General features: G+C 37.5%; 1 protein-coding gene across 1 annotated transcript in view; it reads left to right on the top strand.

The window, feature by feature from the left end:
* The window catches only part of LOC138700253 (MOXD1 homolog 1), a 232,565-nt gene that overhangs the window by 195,655 nt on the left and 16,297 nt on the right, over window positions 1–20,613 (top strand). Inside the window, exons 6-9 of the mRNA XM_069826746.1 lie at window positions 1,832–1,933; window positions 5,706–5,869; window positions 10,795–11,037; window positions 14,645–14,835. Of these exons, the coding sequence (XP_069682847.1) occupies window positions 1,832–1,933; window positions 5,706–5,869; window positions 10,795–11,037; window positions 14,645–14,835 (700 nt within the window). The remainder of the gene's footprint in view (window positions 1–1,831; window positions 1,934–5,705; window positions 5,870–10,794; window positions 11,038–14,644; window positions 14,836–20,613) is intronic.

Below are 20,613 nucleotides of genomic sequence, written 5' to 3'. Positions count from 1 at the left end.
ATTATATTCTTCACCTGACATAATTAGGAACATTAAATCCAGACGTTTGAGATGGGCAGGGCATGTAGCAGGTATGGGCGAATCCAGAAATACATATAGTGTGTTAGTTGGGAGGCCGAAGGGGGAAAAAGATCTTTGGGGAGACCGAGACGTAGATGGGAGGATAATATAAAAATCGATTTGAGGGAGGTGTGATATGATGGTAGAGACTGAATTAATCTTACTCAGGATAGGGACTGATGGCGGCCTTATGTGAGGGCGGCAATGAACCTCCGGGTTCCATAAAAGCCATAAGTAATTATTATTATTATTATTATTATTATTATTAACATGATAGCGTGTATGCATCATAGTAATTTCTTATTTTCTGTATTATTTTCAAAGTAATGTATGCGATAGGTCAACGGTCATCAGCACAGTGCACCCTAGGGCTAGCGTCTCTTACCCGCGGATAAAGACATTGTACTGGCGTGCATTCTGTAGCTGCTGGCGTGTATCCTTTCTACCTCTCCCTTCTGCACGACGGAGCATATTACTATGCACTCGTTACCCTTTACCCATTTCAGCGAGTGCTGACGATCACTGCGATAGATACACGTTTCCTAGTTAGGTAGGTAATGTATTTCAAATCGTGTTGATAATTTATATTTTAATGGGTTTATTATTATGATATATAATAAAATTGTAATTTCTTGTTCTTACGTAATTTTCTAGTAAGTACCATCATTTCCTTCCTCCAGTCTATAAAAAGCCATTTAATGACTCTGAAATATACAGAACAATTATAATCATACAGTATTTAGCACTGGAAACTTCGAAAATCTCTTAATTATTTATTTCAGATGAAGTTATTTAAAAAAAATTGAAAATATGATGAAAATAGTGCAAAACTTAGTCTATTTAATTTTGGTTGAGTGTGAAATATTTCAATTCGAAAATACTAAGTCCAATACAGTCACTCTTTAGAGATACTTAATTCTTCAACACTATGAAGCTAAATATTTCTATTGTTTCTTAATTCTTATATGAGTACAAATGCTACGGTAATTATAATTTTATTATATTGATCTACATCGATAAATATAGTATTTATATTTAAACTTTTCAGATTCAAAATTCTATGGTAAATTCTCTAATATAATTTCGAAAGATAAAATTACAAAGAAAATTAGAAAATTAACTTGATAGATTGCAGTTTTGATACAAATTACAATCCACAGTCACGTGTTCGAATCTCACCAAAAACATTAATGTTTGTCTGTTATCGGTTTGATACATCGTGTTGTCTTAAGTAGAGATTACGAGTAGAAGTTTTTCTGGTCACACGTTGAGTTCACACTGTTACCTGATACAATACGTATAGTATCGGTCTGAAAATATCAAAAATAGGCTTTCCATAAAATTTCAACAGAGGTAGAAAACTATTAATAGATAATGAATCATAATTAATTAATACCGAGTATTTTATAAAGAGGCAATCAAAACCTAGACTATATTTATTAAGACTATTTCGTTGATAGAACAATAAACAATTCATAAAAATGACATCACATATTACGATTAAGTAAAATATTGAATTCATTAACCTATTTAACCATTAACCATTTAAATATTTAACCTTCTGCCATTATAAATTATGTACGTAAGAGGACACAATTCCAAGCAGTATCGATTAAAAAATCGATCATTTAAAACATTAGAGTCTCTATTGCAGTGATAGATGGCTCTGATTGGTTGACATTCAGCTGTTTCTTATACCTATTAGTGAATAGTTATTTGAGTAATTTGAAATGTTTGAGAGGTCTATTCATTTTTGCACTTATACTTTCAGGTGAATTTCTTCCTGACCACGTAGGGCTGCCATTGTCTGATGGTGATAAGGCCAAGTACTTCATGTTGGAGATTCACTACGACAATCCAGAATTTAGACGAGGTAAGCAGTTCATCTGCACTTTTTTCAGAAAATGAATTTAATGGAAGCAATATTCAATGCAGAAATCGTAGAGCGCCACAGTACAAATGATGAAATTGTATATAGGTAACTGAATTTAATGCCAGCAATATTGACTATAGAATTCATAGTGTGCCAAAGTACAAGTGATGAAATTGTATATACAGTAAGTAACTGAATTTAATGGCAGCAATGGTCACTAAAGAAATCATAGAGTGCCAAAGTACAAAAGTATCCACACGCACACGTTCTGCTCCAGGACTGGTCTTTCATTACAAACCCACCATTCTCCAATCTTTCCTATTTTCTGCCTTCTTCTACAACAATATGACGTCATATGGCACGACATAATTATTCCATACTTTCTATCGCTGTTAAATTACTAACTATAATTCTAAATAATAAAATTTTAAAATGACAGGAGCATTAGACAACGTCTGATACTGATTGTGAATTGCTATGCAATATGAAGAGTCCACTGCAAGAATGATGGATGTCACTTGTCGAAAATGAACCAAGACTGTCAATGCATAGCTTAAGACATATAGAATGTACATAGAGAGTTACATGGCATTAACACTGATAGTCATTGTCCAGTAATGATCGGAAAATCACAGTTAAGCTTTGAGCGCTAGGCATTTCAAACTTTCAATTGCTTCTCCTAAAAAATATATTCCAAATGATATCCATCATTCTTGCAGTGGACTCTTCATATATTTTTGAGAAGGCGGAAAGAAAAGAATGTAAGGCATAACAACAGACTTTATGTATGAAATGAGTGTGGCGATGAAGAATTTCTGGAAAGACTAAAAATGGACACTGTTTTAAGCTTACTGGAATTAATCAGTGATGATTTGGAACACATGAAAGACAGGTAAAAATAGTTCACATCATCATCATTGTGAAGAAATGCTAATTTTTTTTAATAATTAAAATTATATTTTAGACAAATTCGTAAGGCAATATTGTAGTATTATAATAAGAATATTACGTTCTACATTTATTGTAGGTGTTAGTCTAAGTAGGCTACCAAATAACCTAGCTACAGACTCCCATGCTCTTGTTTTTTTATGGACGATATGACATGACATCAGTTGTTTTCTAGCACCTAATTACAGTCATTCACTATCTTAACTAGCTGAAATGTATCTTCTGTGTTATAGTTTTGATTTCTAATCTTTTTGATTCATATAATAAACTCCGTAGACAAAATACTAATAATATGTTCAGATATATTTAAAAATATACTAATAGATGCACTTTTTAAACAAAACAGCATTTAAAGTATTGCCAAACTCTGTTCAAATTCTGCTAACTATGGAATAGATAACCTTGGAATAAACGAACGACACACAACACGGAGCTCCATTTTAGACTGTTCCAAGATTTATTCCGCTATCGTACGATTGGGGCCTAAGACTAAGAGAATAAACTGCAAATAAACGGGTATTTTCTTACGAACTATTTACGTATCTTGTTGTCCTCTATAATGAAGGTGTGCTAGAAAGAGTGGGTGAAGAAAGAATAATGCTGATAATGTTCAGGAAGGGGAAAAGAAATTGTCTGGGTCACTGGCTAAGAAGAAACTGCCTACTGAAGGATGCACTGGAAAGAATGATGAACAGGAAAAAAGTTCGAAGGAGAAGAAGATATCAGACGATAGACAACATTAAGATATAGGGATCTTATGCGGAGGCTAAGAGAAAGACGGAACAGAAAGAAGATTGTAAAATGTTGGGTTTGCAGTGCAGAACACTACGAATGAATGATATGAGTGATGTGCTCTATCGTATGCTGGTCTTACGGGGCAATATTTTATTACTATGATAAAGCAAAGATGTAATAAGTAATATAGGTAAAACAAGTTCTGCGAGGGAAACTTAAATAGGCCTCCAGACTTTTTCACCACAACACACAAAAACTGCAGAGAAAAACAAATCGCCAACTCACTACACTGTTGGAACGAACAGATAAGAATGAAATCTCTCTGTGAGCTCTTGTATATGACAGACAATATCTCTGCTTCTTCTTCTTTTTCTTCTTCTGCACATGTCGATTTAGAGCAGGCTAAAACATGTTCCGACATCACTTATTTCAGTTTTGAGTTCTTCACTAAATAATTTTCAGTGTGATTCGATTACCATAGCCCCTAACCTGGAGGGCCAGACCATTGTTACACTTGAAGAAGAAATATTTCTACTGAACATCATGAGTACCAAAGCTATGGTACGGTATACAGATCCTCAATAGAAGTCCTATGGTTTTCCTTGTCAATCTCTCGTGGCTATTGATTCCTCCCCGTAACAGTGTATACAGATCCTCAATAGAGATCCTCAATAGAAGTCCTATGGTTTTCCTTGTCAATCTCTCGTGGCTATTGATTCCTCCCCGTAACAGTGTAGTTTAAATTGTATATATGTATTGTTTCCAAGACAAATTTGTGTAATCCTTTCAATCAGGTGCGTATATTGCGGGTGTTCAAGGTGTGCGCTGGACACCCTGTAAATTCGGCAATCTCCTTTTTTATTTTAAGTTGTTTTATATAATGCATCAATAATTTTAATTTATCACAATTTAATTGCGTGGTAATCTCATTGGAAGTTGACGTATATAGTTCAAGACTAATTTTAATTTATTACCATTTAAATATTTTAAATGTCTGCTGGTTGAATGTGCACACCATCCCCAGAACGGCTTTCGTTTTATAACGTACGCTCTGCCTGACGAAGTGGGATGAGGTCTGGTCTGGTTGTCCTGTCCGTACAAAAGAACATCCCCTGTTGAGAGACTGCTATAATTCTCTGCGCGCGCAAGGTGGCATGGTGGGGATACTCGCTTCTCTCAAGCTCGCAGGTCGTCCTGTATACAGGCAGGCCCACTTGTCAGTTGTAGCGTTACAAAATATTGTGTTTGACGTGTGTGTTTACTGTTTGTGTGAGTGAATTTACTGTCTTTAGGTTTTACTAGGCTTCATAGTGTGTGCCAGCGCAAGTGAAAATTTTAAATTACTTATTTAATGATAATACCACTTGGAAATGTACACTGTAAAAGATCTTTTGCAAAAGCCATTCTCTTCTCGCCCACTAGGAGAGAAATTACATATAGTGAATAAGGGTACGCCTACACCGCCACTTCCGAATTTAGCGCAACAATATAAAACAAAAAGCGAACAATACACTAGACATTTTTCTATTTCACAATATGAAAATGTACAATAGTTAGCGGGTTGTGGAACTTCAAACAGGTTATTTTGCTGACCATGCTTATTGTTTGATCATAGATAATGCAATTTTGAATAATTTATTTGTGGTTGCATCCTTTCTCCGGCATTTGCAGGGCAGTCATTGAAACAAGGTGATTAATTTTTAAGAAGTTGTGGTGCGAGTACGGTGAATAATATTTAAATATTTTTTTTTTTAATTTTATGTCATTTTTCCATTAGTTTAAGGGCATTTTAATGATCATTTTAAGTAGATTTTTAGATCATCAACATCCGCCCCATAGTTATTAAATATAAATAATACTAAATTATATATTAAAAATGGCAGTTAATGTTGACCCGATATTTCACTTAGGCCCATAATAATTGTGCGAGATAGACCAACTATATATTTTGAACAGAACACCCAAACTCCAGGTACAGCATATGCCATTGCTTTCAATATTAATTGAAATACAAAGAAAATATTTTTAGTCATATAATCAATATGAACATCTACAAGGTCATTGTTTTAATGGGCTGTATTTACTGCAGTGCGGGACAGCTCAGGCGTGAGGATCCACTACACGGAGAATCTGCGCCAGTACGACGGCGGCATCCTGGTGAACGGCATCACTATCACACCTCTGCACATCGTGCCGCCCCACCAGCCTGAGTACCGCACCGCCGGATACTGCAGCTCGCAATGCACTAACCAGGTGAGTCAACTAAACGACGTATGTAACACTGGTAACATTGATAAAAGTAGACTCCCATGGAGTAGTGGAAACAAGTTAGACAACCCTTCAATGCAAACTGTTTACTGCTATTGTTGCTATATAATTCACAATATTACTGAAAGAATTTGAATGGTCATTTTATGTAATTAAAATCTAATCAAAAACGTGAAAAGAGATGTATGAAATAATTTGCATTGAGTCAAATTTCTTTATTCTTGGTAGGGGTAATGAAGTTCACAGTCTATATGTATGTCTTGCTCGTACCGCAGCCTGTCACACACATTACAAATGTAACAAAAATTAACAAAATAACACAGTTTTCCGCTTAAAACACCAATAAAAGAAATGGCTGTAACTTAAAACACATACGTCAAAGATAAATAAATGTATCTTGGTTTGGTAGTGCAGATCTTGCAATTAATGTAACAATGGTTATCATGGAGATTGAGAACTGACTATACAGGATGTTTAAAAAATACGGGGCATAATTTCAGGTATGTATTTCCCACATGTAGACAATCAAAATAGTTCATTACAACATGTGTCCGGAAATGCTTCATTTCCGAGTTATGGCCTTCACAACATTGAAATTCACCGGAACGTTTTTCTTTCCGCAGGTCGTTGCCGTCAAAGGAGACATTAAGAGGGCACTCTGACAGTTCATTCCGAGGCGAAGGTTACATTCAGTGTTGTGTAGGCGTTAGACTGTGCGACATGTATTCAAATCAAGAGCTGGCAGAGATACACTTCATGTACGGTAAGGCGGACGGCAATGCTGCGCTGGCTCGTCGTTTGTACCAGGAGAGGTACCCACAGCGACAATGTCCAGATCGGAAGACATTTGTACGTCTCCATTACCGTCTGTGCGAGTATGGAAAATTTAACTCTCCTGCTTTGGGAAGGGGACGACCAAGATGTACAACTCCAGAAGTACAGGAGGAGATTCTGGAGGCTGTGAACATGACTCCTTCTATCAGCACACGAAGGGTAGCGTTGCAAGTCAATGTTCCTCATACCACTGTCTGGAGACTGTTGAAAGAGTATCAATTGTATCCTTATCATTTGCAACGTGTACAGACCCTGTCACCAGCAGATTACCCTGCACGAGTTAGGTTCTGTCAGTGGTTCTTGCAGCAGTATGGTGTAAATCCGAACTTTCCTGCCTTAGTATTATTTACAGATGAAGCACAGTTCACACGAGATGGCATAACAAATTTCCACAATCAGCATGTATGGGCGTATAAAAACCCACGTGCAACTGTTCCATCTCATCACCAAGTGCGGTTCTCCCTCAACATGAGGCAGGTATCATTGGTGATCGATTAGTTGGACCCCATGTATTTGTAAACAGACTTACGGGGCAGGTGTACACAAACTTCCTGGAAAACACCATACCTCATGTTTTAGAAGACACTCCACTGATCAATCGTCAACACATTCACTTCTTGCATGATGGCGCTCCTGCACACTTCAGTCGTACGGCTCGCCGGTACTTGGATCGAAGGTTTCCTGATCGATGGATAGGTAGAGGTGGCCCAATTGCTTGGCCTCCACGCTCACCTGATCTGAACCCTCTCGATTTCTACTTTTTTTTACTAGGTTATTTTACGACGCTTTATCAACAGCTTAGGTTATTTAGCGTCTGAATGAGATGAAGGTGATAATGCCGGTGAAATGAGTCCGGGGTCCAGCACCGAAAGTACCCAGCATTTGCTCATATTTGGTTGAGGGAAAACCCCGGAAAAAACCTCAACCAGGCAACTTTCCCCAACCGGGAATCGAACCCGGGCCACCTGGTTTCGCGGCCAGATGTGCTAGCAATTTCTACTTGTGGGGCCATTTAAAATCATTGGTTTATTCGTCTCCGGTGCCTGATTTGGAATCCCTTCGGAATCGAATTGTGGCATGTTCTGAGGACATACGCAATACTCCTGGAGTTTGGGATCGTGTTCGCAGGTCAATGAGACATCGATGTGAGGTCTGTATTCAAACAGGAGGTGGACATTTTGAATATCTTCTGTAATGACAACGACCTGCGGAAAGAAAAACGTTCCGGTGAATTTCAATGTTGTGAAGGCCATAACCCGGAAATGAAGCATTTCCGGACACAAGTTGTAATGAACTATTTTGATTGTCTACATGTGGGAAATACATACCTGAAATTATGCCCCGTATTTTTTAAACACTCTGTATAATAACAAACTGTAAAATTAAAATTCATAACTCAAATTTAAAACGTAGTTAATTGAAACAACATTTTCTGATACATTAAGCTTTGCGATTTTAATCTTCAGCACGGCAGATGCCAAGCCTGTTGTCAACCTTTATCCAAATATTCCTCAGCATATCAATACGAATCTCCATAATGAAAAGTACATGTGTTAGATCTGGTGACCTTGGCGGTCAAGCTATGGTCTCAGATCCTCTTCACTGTCTTGGAAATTGCAAGATCTACAGTACCAAACCTAGGTACAAACACCTACAACCTAACACCATCTTCATCCACTACAAATTTCGCACGAACACGCCGGAAATCGAACCCGGGTCACTAGCGTGGAAAGACGGCGTTCTAGCAGTTCGGATAACGGTGCGTCACATTTAGCATTATACACTATACAGAAATTTCGACATCCATCATATTGGATTAAAAATCTGTAACAAAATATGGTTACGAATTGTACCCAAAAGTCGTCACAATTTTACTTGTATTCATAACAGTTCAATGCCATTCATAAATTCCTAAGTAAACAGATAGTGCCATGACGATTTTACTAGGGACTATCGGAAAGTAACGCACAACAATTTCTTTAAAATACTATTTTGGCTAGGATGTTCAAAGTTGGCAGATAGTTTGAATCTTGCACTACAGACAGCAATGGCTCAATTAGGTTTCACCCTGGCGGAACGAGCGGTAACTATCGAGTAAAGATTGAACGTGTACTAGCATCGTCTACTTGTGAAGAGCAGCGAGGTGTAGTCCATTTTTCTAAGCAAAACAAAAACGTCCGAGTGAAATCCACAGGGAAATTTAAAGGTGTATGGTGCTGATTGTCTGGACCGTAGCAACATCTTCGAAGAGGGTCGAGTAAATCTTACCGACGAAGCAAGTTCCGGCCGACCAGTGACTGCTGCAACTCCATCGAATGTCAGAGAAATTCAGCGTATTCCGAGTCTCACTGGACCGTTGGATAACAATGACGTCACGCTGCAGCGAAATAGGAACAAAACTGCTGGAAGGATCGATGGCTGTCATGGCGACTGTACAAGTTGTTGTCTGTGCTACGCTAGCAAAATTTTGCGAAATTTCCGTACTGCCATCTCGTTCAAAGAAAATAGAGCATAAACAATTTATTTTTCTGAACCGATAGTAATAACTGGTCCGTTGACACGTTCGCTCATAAGCCATTAACATATTGTTTTTACGTTGTGCTCATTACAAACAATACAGCAGAACCAAAGCAGAACACACCGCCATGACACAACAGTGCACGATGGCATTCGTCTGCTAATTCCCGCCTTATACAAGAGCCAATCAGATTCACTGATGGCGGCTGATGGAGACTGCCACCACCTCTGCAAGCTGATGGCACTGGTGCGACACTGGTGGAGCATCAGTGTCGCCATCGGTGAAATTCGGAACACCGTGATGCCATCAGATTGCTCAGCGCTGAGATTCGGAATACGCTCATTGAGACGGCAGTCACTCATCCTACAGCCCAGACCTCGCACCGAGTTTCACCTCTTCGGACCAGTGAAAAAAAATTCTAGGAGGCTAAATTTCGGTTCGGATAAAGAAGTGAAATCAGTCGTGCGCAGGTGGTTATACGCTCAGAAAACAAAGTTTTATGAACGAGGTGTACTTAACATGGTGTCACGATGGGGGAAATGTGTCGAGAGACTTGGTTCCTGTGTTGAAAATAGGTAAAACCTGTAGCATGGATGAATATATAATAGGATGCGAAACTTACTGAGTTTCCCGTAACACATACTAGAGGCGCTGTTGTAGAAATTGATCTTGCTGCCACCTGTTGGGAGGAGGGGCGTTATTACATCTAGCAGCGCACCAAGTAGCGAAAAGAGTAACTAATTACTCCATGCATTTAGCAGCGCACCTGGTGACGAAAATGTTAAACTGTGCAGAAAGTATTCCCTCCCACCCTCATCGATATTCAAAACTAACCAAATTTAAAATAAAACATTTACATTTTTATTCCTCACAGCATCTTCTACTAAAAATTCTTACCGGAGCCAACAGGAAGATAAAAGAGACTATCTATTTTACACTACCCAATTAAAATATAACCAGAGGCAAAAAAATAAAGCAAAAGGTTAGATAATTGGGATTGTATTCTTTGGGTATTTATTGTACAGCGCAATGGAAAAGTTTGCAAAAACTAGTTAGATAGTTCAATTTATTATATTACAATTACTTTACAATACATTCAACAACACTATTTTTACAACGTCCATAAACATCACTGTTTAACATACACTGCTTACACACATGTAGTACCACTTTATGTTCACTTATTAGCAAGTTTCTGTCTGCCATTTTGTCTCTTCGAGCAATATCTCGAACAGATAAATAGAGAACTCTGGGTAATGTACCCAACACGTAGTTCTAATGTTCACCACCTACGACGTTGGGCGCTGATCATCTTACTTCGGCTCCCCGCCGCCAGATGGTGCTGACCGCAGTTTCGCATCCTATTATATATTTATTCATGCCTGTAGCTTTTTTCTGCATTATTTCGTTTTGCTTAACTATTAAATACGTTGCCACAAAAAGTTGTTGTGCATTACTTTTCGATCCTCCCTGGTATTATGGAATATCTTCATTTGGCAATAGACAGACTAATAAATAGAAATGCAGTAATAGACTCCCGTCACTGCGCTGGTTGCAGATGTTCCCGAAGACGGGCATCAAGCTGGTGTCGGTGGTGCTGCACTCGCACCTGGCGGGCAAGAAGCTGCGTCTGCGACACATCCGCAACGGCCGCGAGTTGCCGCGTGTGGCCGAGGACGACCACTACGACTTCAACTACCAGCAGGCCAGAGTGCTGCCCAAGGAGGTGGCCGTGCTGCCGGGCGACGAGCTGGTCACTGAGTGCGTGTACCAGACGCCCAACAGGACCGAGCCCACCTTCGTGAGTGGCGATGCTGTTGCGAGCTTCCCATTTCAAACGGGCATTTGTACTCTCAAAAGCGTGAAGTTACATCTTATTGCTTTCACTTTCTCTCTATTTCTCTCTCTCTTGTTTCCTTTCTATTTTTCCTCCATTCTGTCCTTGCTATACGTTGATTCACATTTTCTTCTTCATTTTTTCTTCTCTTTACATGAAAGTTAAATTATTTTTCGTATAACTTTAATAAATTCCTTTACTCCCTATTTCTTTCTGCTATTTTTATTTCTTATCACCTTTACTTTTTAACTTTCCTCTAGATTATGCCATTAGGAAAGTTCAGGATAACAGAGAGAGTTTGGAATTGAACGCGTTACATCAGCTGCTTGTCTATGCGGATGACGTGAATATGTTAGGAGAAAATCCACAAATGATTAGGGAAAATACGGGAATTTTACTTGAAGCAAGTAAAGAGATAGGTTTGGAAGTACATCCCGAAAAGACAAAGTATATGATTATGTCTCGTGACCAGAATATTGTACGAAATGGAAATATAAAAATTGGAAATTTATCTTTTGAAGAGGTGGAGAAGTTCAAATATTTTGGAGCAACACTAACAAATATAAATGATATTCGGGAGGAAATTAAACACAGATTAATATGGGAAATGCGTGTTATTATTCGATTGAGAAGCTTTTAACATCCAGTCTCCTACCAAAAAATCTGATAGTTAGAATTTATTAAACAGTTATATTACTGGTTGTTCTTTATGGTTGTGAAACTTGGACTCTCACTTTGAGAGAACATAGGTTAAGGGTGTTTCAGAATGAGGTTCTTAGGGAAATATTTGGTCTAAGAGGGATGAAGTTACAGGAGAATGGAGAAAGTTACACAACACAACTGCACGCATTGTATTCTTCACCTGACATAATTAGGAACTCAAAATCCAGACGTTTGAGATGGACAGGGCATGTAGTAGTAATGGGCGAACCCAGAAATGCATTATAGAGTGTTAGTTGGGAGGCCGGAGGGAAAAAGACCTTTAGGGAGGCCGAGACGTAGATGGGAAGATAATATTAAAATGGATTTGAGGAAGGTGGGATATGATGATAGAGACTGGATTAATCTAGCTCAGGATAGGGACCGATGGCGGGCTTATGTGAAGGCGGCAATGAACCTCCGGGTTCTTTAAAAGCCAGTAAGTAAGTAGGCCTAAGGAAGTAACTTTAATAAATTCCTTTACTTTTGTACTTAGTATTTCTTTCTGCTATCTTTATTTCCTGTTTTCGTTTAATTACGAAATGGCAATATTAAATAACACTCGAGAAGAAATTAAACGTAGAATAAACATGAAGAATGCCTGCTATTATTCAGTTGAGAAGCTTTTGTCATCTAGTTTGCTTTCAAAGAAAGCTGAAAGTTATAATTTATAAAACAGTTATATTACCAGTTGTTCTGTATGGTTGTGAAACTCTCACTTTGAAAGAGGAACATAGGTTAAGGGTGTTCGTGAATAGGGTGCTTAGGAAAATATTGGAGCTAAGAGGGATAAAGTTACAGGAGAATGGAGAAAGTTACACAACGCAGAACTGCACGCATCGTATTCTTCACCTGACATAATTAATTACTTACTTACCGGCTTTTAAGGAACCCGAAGGTTCATTGCCGCTCTCACATAAGCCCGCCGTTGAGCCCTATCCTGAGCAAGATTAATCCAGTTTCTATCATCATATCCCACCTCCCTCAAATCCATTTCAATATTATCTTCCCATCTATATCTTAGCCTCCCAAAAGGTCTTTTTCCCTCCGGCCTTCCAACTAACACTCTATATGCATTTCTGGATTCGCCCATACGTGCTACATGCCCTGCCCATCTCAAACGTCTGGATTTAATGTTCCTAATTATATCAGGTGAAGAACACAATGCATGCAGTTCTGTGTTGTGTAACTTTCTCTACCTCCTGTAACTTCATCCCTCTTAACCCCAAATATTTTCCTGAGAACCTTATTCTCAAACACCCTTAACCTATGTTCCTCTCTCAACGTGAGAGTCCAAGTTTCACAGCCATAAAGAACAACCGGTAATATAATTGTTTTATAAATTCTAACTTTCAGATTTTTTGACAGCAGACTGGATGATAAAAGCTTCTCAACCGAATAATAACAGGCATTTCCCATATTTATTCTGTGTTTAATTTCCTCCCGAGTATCATTTATATTTGTTACTGTTGCTCTAAGATATATGAACTTCTCCACCTCTTCGAAAGATAAATTTCCAATTTTTATATTGCCATTTCGCACAATATTCCCTCACGAGACATAATCATATACTTTGTCTTTTCAGGATTAACTGTCCTGCTACATGAAAAAAAAAATATATATATATATATATAATGTTTTTTTAAATCTTAAAAATATTTTACTTTATTTTTTTTTTGTCCTGCTATATGAAAAAAAATGTATTTTTACGATTTAAAAAAATTTATTTATATATATATATATATATATATATATATATATATATATATATTCTTTTTTTAATTCAAAACTGTGTTCACAGTTCACTGTGTAGTGATGAAGCATTTCCCTCATGTAACTCAAACTTGTAAACTTTTTCATGTTCTCTCTCATTTATTTTATTGCTGAAACTCAGGTCTACAATATCATGCTCTTTCAACTACATTCCTTAAAAATATATTTTTTTTTTTATTTTGTGTTAGAAGAAAATATTGATATTTGATCATTTTTTAAATTAATTTATTTTTATCAGACAATCTATCGAAGGTAGAGAAGTAATTTTGCATCATATTGTAGTTATGACATGCATAAATACAAAAAATTTCATCACAGAATGTTAGATAGTTTTTTAGTTATGAGGGAAACGCTTTATCACTGCAAAGTGAACTGCCAGTATTTTGAATTTTGAAAAAATATATAATTTTTTAAGCAAATCAAGTTTTCAGGTATAACTCCCTGTAAAGTTTATTCAATAATTTCGAGAAAAAATTGTTCCATGGGCCGGGTATAAAACCCGGAACAATTTTTCCCTCGAAATTATTCAAATCAACTTTACAGGGAGATATACCTAAAAGCTTTATTTGCATAACACGCGTCACTGTGCGTTAACAGAAAACCACAATTTAAGTCACACAGAGTTAGTGTGCACTCAATGTTTGTTGCTTGACGGTTGTCAGCCCACTTTGAGGTCTGTGGATATAGATCGAAAAAATTGAATCGGGTCTGATAGAGATCCCGGGTAGCTCAGTTTGGGGAGCGTTGGTACGTTTAACCAAGGTCCCGGGTTCGATACCCGGCCCCGAATCAATTTTTCCCTCGAAATTATAATTTTTTTAATCGTAAAAATATTTTAATCGTATAGTAGAAGAACAGTGTTTTACAGATACTAATTTTCATTACTGTACAAGATACAGTAATGGAGGAAAAAATGTTGAATATTTCCAAAATTTTACTGCTGTAAGCTGTACCTAACCCTTTAATCTTCTGAGACCAATATTTTTATACTAAAATTAAACCATCATAACAACGGTTAATAGTCCCTGTCATTTAAGGGATTGTTAAATGTAATTTATGTTAGGAAGCATGCAACGTAACAGAGACCTCGTGTTCGCAGGGTGGGTATTCGACGAAGCAGGAGATGTGCCTGGCCTTCGTGCTGTACTACCCGCGCACCCCGCTGGCCGCCTGCTACAGCATGACGCCCGTCAAGTACTTCTTCGAGACGTTCGGCGTCAGGCAGTTCTACGACGTGGACATGGACACAGTGGAGCGGATGTTTCTCAAGCTGCCGCTTTCGGATAACAAGTAAGCGACGTGACATCTGCTCTTTTGTGCCGATCTCACGTAGATCTACTATAGTAGATGCGATCCTAATTCTCCTTATCCGTTATCTGAATGAGAAGGAATTATGTGGATCCGGTAACAGAAAAACCTCAATTTTACACAGAAAGAATGTTAAGTTTCTTGTTCATCCAATTTTAATTTTATAATAAACAGAGTCTGTGCATTTTTTGCAAGAACGGCAACGAACTAGAGGTGGGGAGAAAATAAAGTAACAGTTATGTTGGAACCGTTCCTTGCTTGGAACTGTTCCAAAAAGTAACAGCACCTTGGAACACTATGTTCCAAAGTAACAGTGTTGCTCTGAGCAAGTACGAAATACTTGCGGTTACAAATACACTTTTCACTTTGGAACTACATTATGACAACGCCTGTTCCACAGAACGGAACATGTTTGGTACTATTGAAAGCAGTGACGCCAACTTTTGAAAAACAGTGGGTGGGCTCAAACATTTGACGAGCCTTAAGTTAAATAAATCTCACAACACGATAAATTATTGGATGGGTTCGGATTCCACGAGCCCATATAAGTTGGCGCCACTGTTTGAAAGCAGAATTGGGAATCCTTTCGTCGTACTGAAATGAATGTTGGAAATTAAAGTAAAATATAAATAGTAAAAATACGAAGATAGTCTTTAAAAATGTACACATTATCTTGGAACTGATGTTAATGAAGTATAGGATTCTATCAAATAACATAATGCCTGCATTATAGTAACTACATTGTGAATTTTATCAAGGGAGATGAAAATATATAGGTTATGTTTTATTTCCAACTATTTTACAGTTTTAGTTTCATTACCAATTCTTGAAATTAAACTAAAATCTGTTGAAACATGACTGTATTATTGAAGTTCTTTTGTTAAAAAAAAAAGTACAACGGTAAATTTTCATATTTCATTACAATTAGATTATTATTCTTCATGACGGTACATTATTAATATGAATTTTAGCACGGCCGAAATGATTATAGCTTTTATTTACGCATTTTTGGAGGATTTGAACACTACTGTGACCTTCAGCTAAGCAGAAGAGGAAGAATAGGTTAGGTTTTATTTACCGCTGTGATCCATTTCGATTTTGTGACCAATTTACAAATGATTTAAAATTACATTACATTTCCTGCTTCGAGCAAACCTGATCTACGAATTCAATTTAGCATTAGAAAAGATTTCATTTCCAGGAATTCACATCTCGACTCATTATGACATCGTACTGCATCACATGACATGCAGGGAAGTATGTGATCATTTAGCGTTCGTACATATTCCTAAATACCACTGTTACATTACGTACTAGTAGTACGTGGCTCTTCCACTGTTACATTAAATACTCCTGTTACAAAAAATACTCGACGTTATGGAACTACATTATGAGTTATGACTATAAAATAACGTAACGGCCTGTTCCAAAACATCACTGTTACATTACATACTAGTAGTACTGTACCTGTTATACAAAATCCTTGCTGTTACATTTTACAATATTACTCGATGTTATGGAACACGGCCGACTTGATGCTCCATTCGCTTTCAAAGATGAAGCGAAGCTAGCATCAAGTCGGCCGTGTATGGAACTACATTATGACAACCGTTGCTGCAGTGTTATCAGATCTGGCTACTTTTAACAATTTTCAGGGACAAAATCAATACCAACTTTTAATCCTGAACTGGCGTCGTGCATAAATATAACGTAACTGGTTTCGTGGTGTCAATACTGTCAGTATGACTTCTGGACTTTCTCATGGCCCTCGACTTATACTATTGCCTTTTTTACCCAAATGTTTGCATAAACTACTTTGACTAAAGGGTTTTAACATAAATAAATTGTGTCACACGCTTCACAGAATGACAGAACTGAATTAGAGACTTGACTCTGGAGGAGTTTCGTTCATTCCTGGTGTGTTTTATTTTGGTACAGTTTCCACATCAAATTATATATATATATATATATATATATAATGTAAAAATTAATTTCTGATCCTACAGAATTTATCTGTTATGGTAACAACATGGAGTCAGGCCACAAAGGGAAAAACAATGGAGGAGGGATTCGATCCGGTGCTGTGGAGCGAACTTCGGCGTAGGCTATATTATATGGTGGTACTGTTATTTTGGAACTGTTATTTGGAACCTAGTATTTTCATGGAACTGGAACAGTTGGAACTGTTACGAGAAAATAACTTTTCCCATCTCTATACATAATACAATTAATAAGTAGGAAAAATGCTTATTATACTGGGTGTTATGCAACAATCATCATACACAGAATCTAAATAGTAACATCAAATATATATATCATTCTGTGTTGTTTCGGTAAAGTGAGATAAGTCATAAAAATCAGTTTGGAGTTAAATGAAAATTAAACTTGGAACTCTTATTGCAAATAATATGCTACACAAATAAAACACATCAATTGCTAGTATTGTTTTTATTTTTGCACAACACACTTGTAGGCCTATAATTTACCTTGTGTGTTCATCTGCACAAAAAAAATTACTTATGCTCCTTTACCCGAACACTACAGATATAATTAAGGGGAAGAAGTATCATGTTGGTTAAAATTACAGTTGTGAAATACACACTTAGCGAAAAGCAAATACTGTAACATCATCTCTAAAAAAAGAAAGTGTTTCTTTATGTACGGAAAGAATCTTACGAAGATAAATAAATCTACAATTCTTAGAATCTTTGATATACGAGTATCTTGATTTGTATAAATCAACCAATAGTTGAACCCATTTTGAATTGAATTGAATTTAACGGAGGGGAGCACTATGGCCCAGCACTGCGACCTTGTTCAGGTCTATTGCGCTAGCCCTCTGGTGACGCATTCCCAAACACACCGGCCGACCACTCTAAGGTTCTCTGGTCCAAGTTTCGAGCAGGCAACCCCACTCGTCCATAGGCCAGCCCCCTCGATGCGTTGCCGGCCGGCGTTCGGGGAACGCTACGAAATTATAATGAAATGGAGAAATGGTGACGGAATACTGTAGATGCCTAATTTGGGGAAAAACGGAAGAACCCCGGGAAAAACCCCAACTGCGACCTTGTCCGCCACAAGTGTCACTATGGATTTTTTCCAGACCTGACCGGGAATCGAACCCGGGCTGCCTGTGTGACAGTCTGAAGGTCTGACCATTCAGCTACCGCAGAGTTCAGTTGAACTCATACTTGTAAATAATACTTACTTACTGGCTTTTAAGGAACCCGGAGGTTCATTGTCGCCCTCACATAAGCCCGCCATCGGTCCCTATCCTGAGCAAGATTAATCCATTCTCTGTCATCATATCCCACCTCCCTCAAATCCATTTTAATATCATCTTCCCATCTACGTCTCGGCCTCCCTAAAGGTCTTTTTCCCTCTGGCCTCCCAACTAACACTCTATATGCATTTCTCGATTCGCCCATACGTGCTACATGCCCTGCCCATCTCAAACGTCTGGATTTAATGTTCCTAATTACGTCAGGTGAAGAATACAATGCGTGCAGTTCTGTGTTGCGTAACTTTCTCCATTCTCCTGTAACTTCATCCCACTTAGCCCCAAATATTTTCCTAAGCACCTTATTCTCAAACATCCTTAATCTATGTTCCTCTCTCAAAGTGAGAGTCCAAGTTTCACAACCATACAGAACAACCGGTAATATAACTGTTTTATAAATTCTAACTTTCAGATTTTTTGACAGCAGACTGGATGATAAAAGCTTTTCAACCGAATAATAACAGGCATTTCCCATATTTATTCTGTGTTTAATTTCCTCCCGAGTATCATTTATATTTGTTACTGTTGCTCCAAGATATTTGAACTTCTCCACCTCTTCAAAAGATAAATTTCCAATTCTTATATTTCCATTTCGTACAAAATTCTGGTCACGAGACATAATCATATACTTTGTCTTTTCGGGATTTGCTTCCATACCTATCTCTTTACTTGCTTCCAGTAAAATTCCCGCGTTTTCCCTAATCGTCTGTGGATTTCTCCTAACATATTCACGTCATCCGCATAGACAAGCAGCTGATTTAACCCGTTCAATTCCAAACCCTCTCTGTTATCCTGAACTTTCCTAATGGCATACTCTAGAGCAAACTTGTAAATATTAATAATAATAATAATAATAATAATAATAATAATAATGAGTGAATACTATAGAGCCAATGATGTAATAGTGTTACAGTACAATTGAAAATGGAAGCCATACTTTACTACATTCAAAATTACGAAATTATTTGAAAGAAATACATTAAAGAATGAAAGCTATTTCAAAATTAAATTTCTTCTGCTGTAGATATTAGAATATGCATTACTATGTTCCGTTGAAGCTTATTTAGTATGGCGAAGTTAGATATTCGCCCTGTCTGTAATGTTTGTATAAAAATATTCGCTGTCCTCCACTATCACACCTTAATGTTTTAACTGCTTAAGAATTTTAGCACAGATCTCATGATTAGTTTTTCATATGAAATAAGACGAAACTTATAATGTCTTGGTGTCTCTATCATGTTCGAGTACTGCAGGACACTAGTACATATATTGCGAATAGTACATTGGAAGTACCTCTAAAGAAATGGCTAGAAATGACGATGATGATTATATTGATATACGAACTAAAACAGAACTACTTCCACAATTAGTTTTCTTTTCCAGATCATAATTATCACGGGCGCTAACTATAAGTAAACCTACTTCAATACAGACAGAACTAACATAGGAAGGATTTTTATTTTCCAGAAAATACCGATGCTTTCATTTTCACGTAAAGATTCATTCACAGTTTTCTGCATAATGGCAGGGCTTTCACTGCAAACCCAGCACACACAAATCTTTCTTATTGTCTGCCTTCGTCTTAGTCTCCGAATATAGTCCATTATATTAATGTCTTCTATCGTCCGATATCTTCTTCTGCCCAGAACTTCCTTTTTCCGTTCACTATTCCTTCCAGTGCATCCTTCAGTAGGCAGTTTCTTCTCAACCAGTGACCCAACCAATTCGTCTTTCTCTTCCTGATCAGTTTCAGCATAATTCTTTCTTCACCCGCTCTCTCCAACACAGCTTCATTTCTTATTCTGTCTGTCCATATCATACGTTTCCCCTTCTCCATATCCACATTTCAAATGCTTCCAGTCGCTTCTCTTCACTTCGTCGTAATGTCCATGTTTCTGCCCCATACAGTACCACACTCCACACAAAGCACTCCACTAGTCTCTTCCTTAGTTATTTTTTTCGAGAGGTCCGCAAAAAATGCTCCTTTTTCTATTAAAAGCTTCCTTTGCCATTGCTATCCTCCTTTCGACTTCCTGGAAGCAGCTCATGTTACTGCTTATAGTACAGTACACCCCAAGTATTTGAAGCTGTCCACTTGCTCTACTGCCTCGTTTCGAATTCACACGTTTACCTTCTTAATTTTTGTTTCAATAATCATGGTATTCGTCTTGTTAGCATTTATCTTCATTCCATACTGCTCACAGCTATCATTTACTTTCAATAGCATATCCTTTAGTATCGTCTCCTCTTCTGCTAACAACGCCATATCAGCAAATCTTGCGCATTTCATTCTTCTTTCTCCTACTATCACCCTTCCCATGTTCTGAAAACAGTTCTTCACTAAATCCTCCAAGTAGATGTTGAACAGGGTATGTGATGAAGGACATCCTTATCGTATTCCTTTCCCTATTTCACTTTCTTCTGACATTTTTTCACCTATTCTGGCTTTGACTCGTTTCATATAAAGATTACTGAACAGA

This window comes from Periplaneta americana, chromosome 5, assembly GCF_040183065.1.
Source record: "Periplaneta americana isolate PAMFEO1 chromosome 5, P.americana_PAMFEO1_priV1, whole genome shotgun sequence".
Classification (NCBI taxonomy): domain Eukaryota; kingdom Metazoa; phylum Arthropoda; class Insecta; order Blattodea; family Blattidae; genus Periplaneta; species Periplaneta americana.
This window is presented reverse-complemented; position numbering and strand designations above follow the sequence as displayed.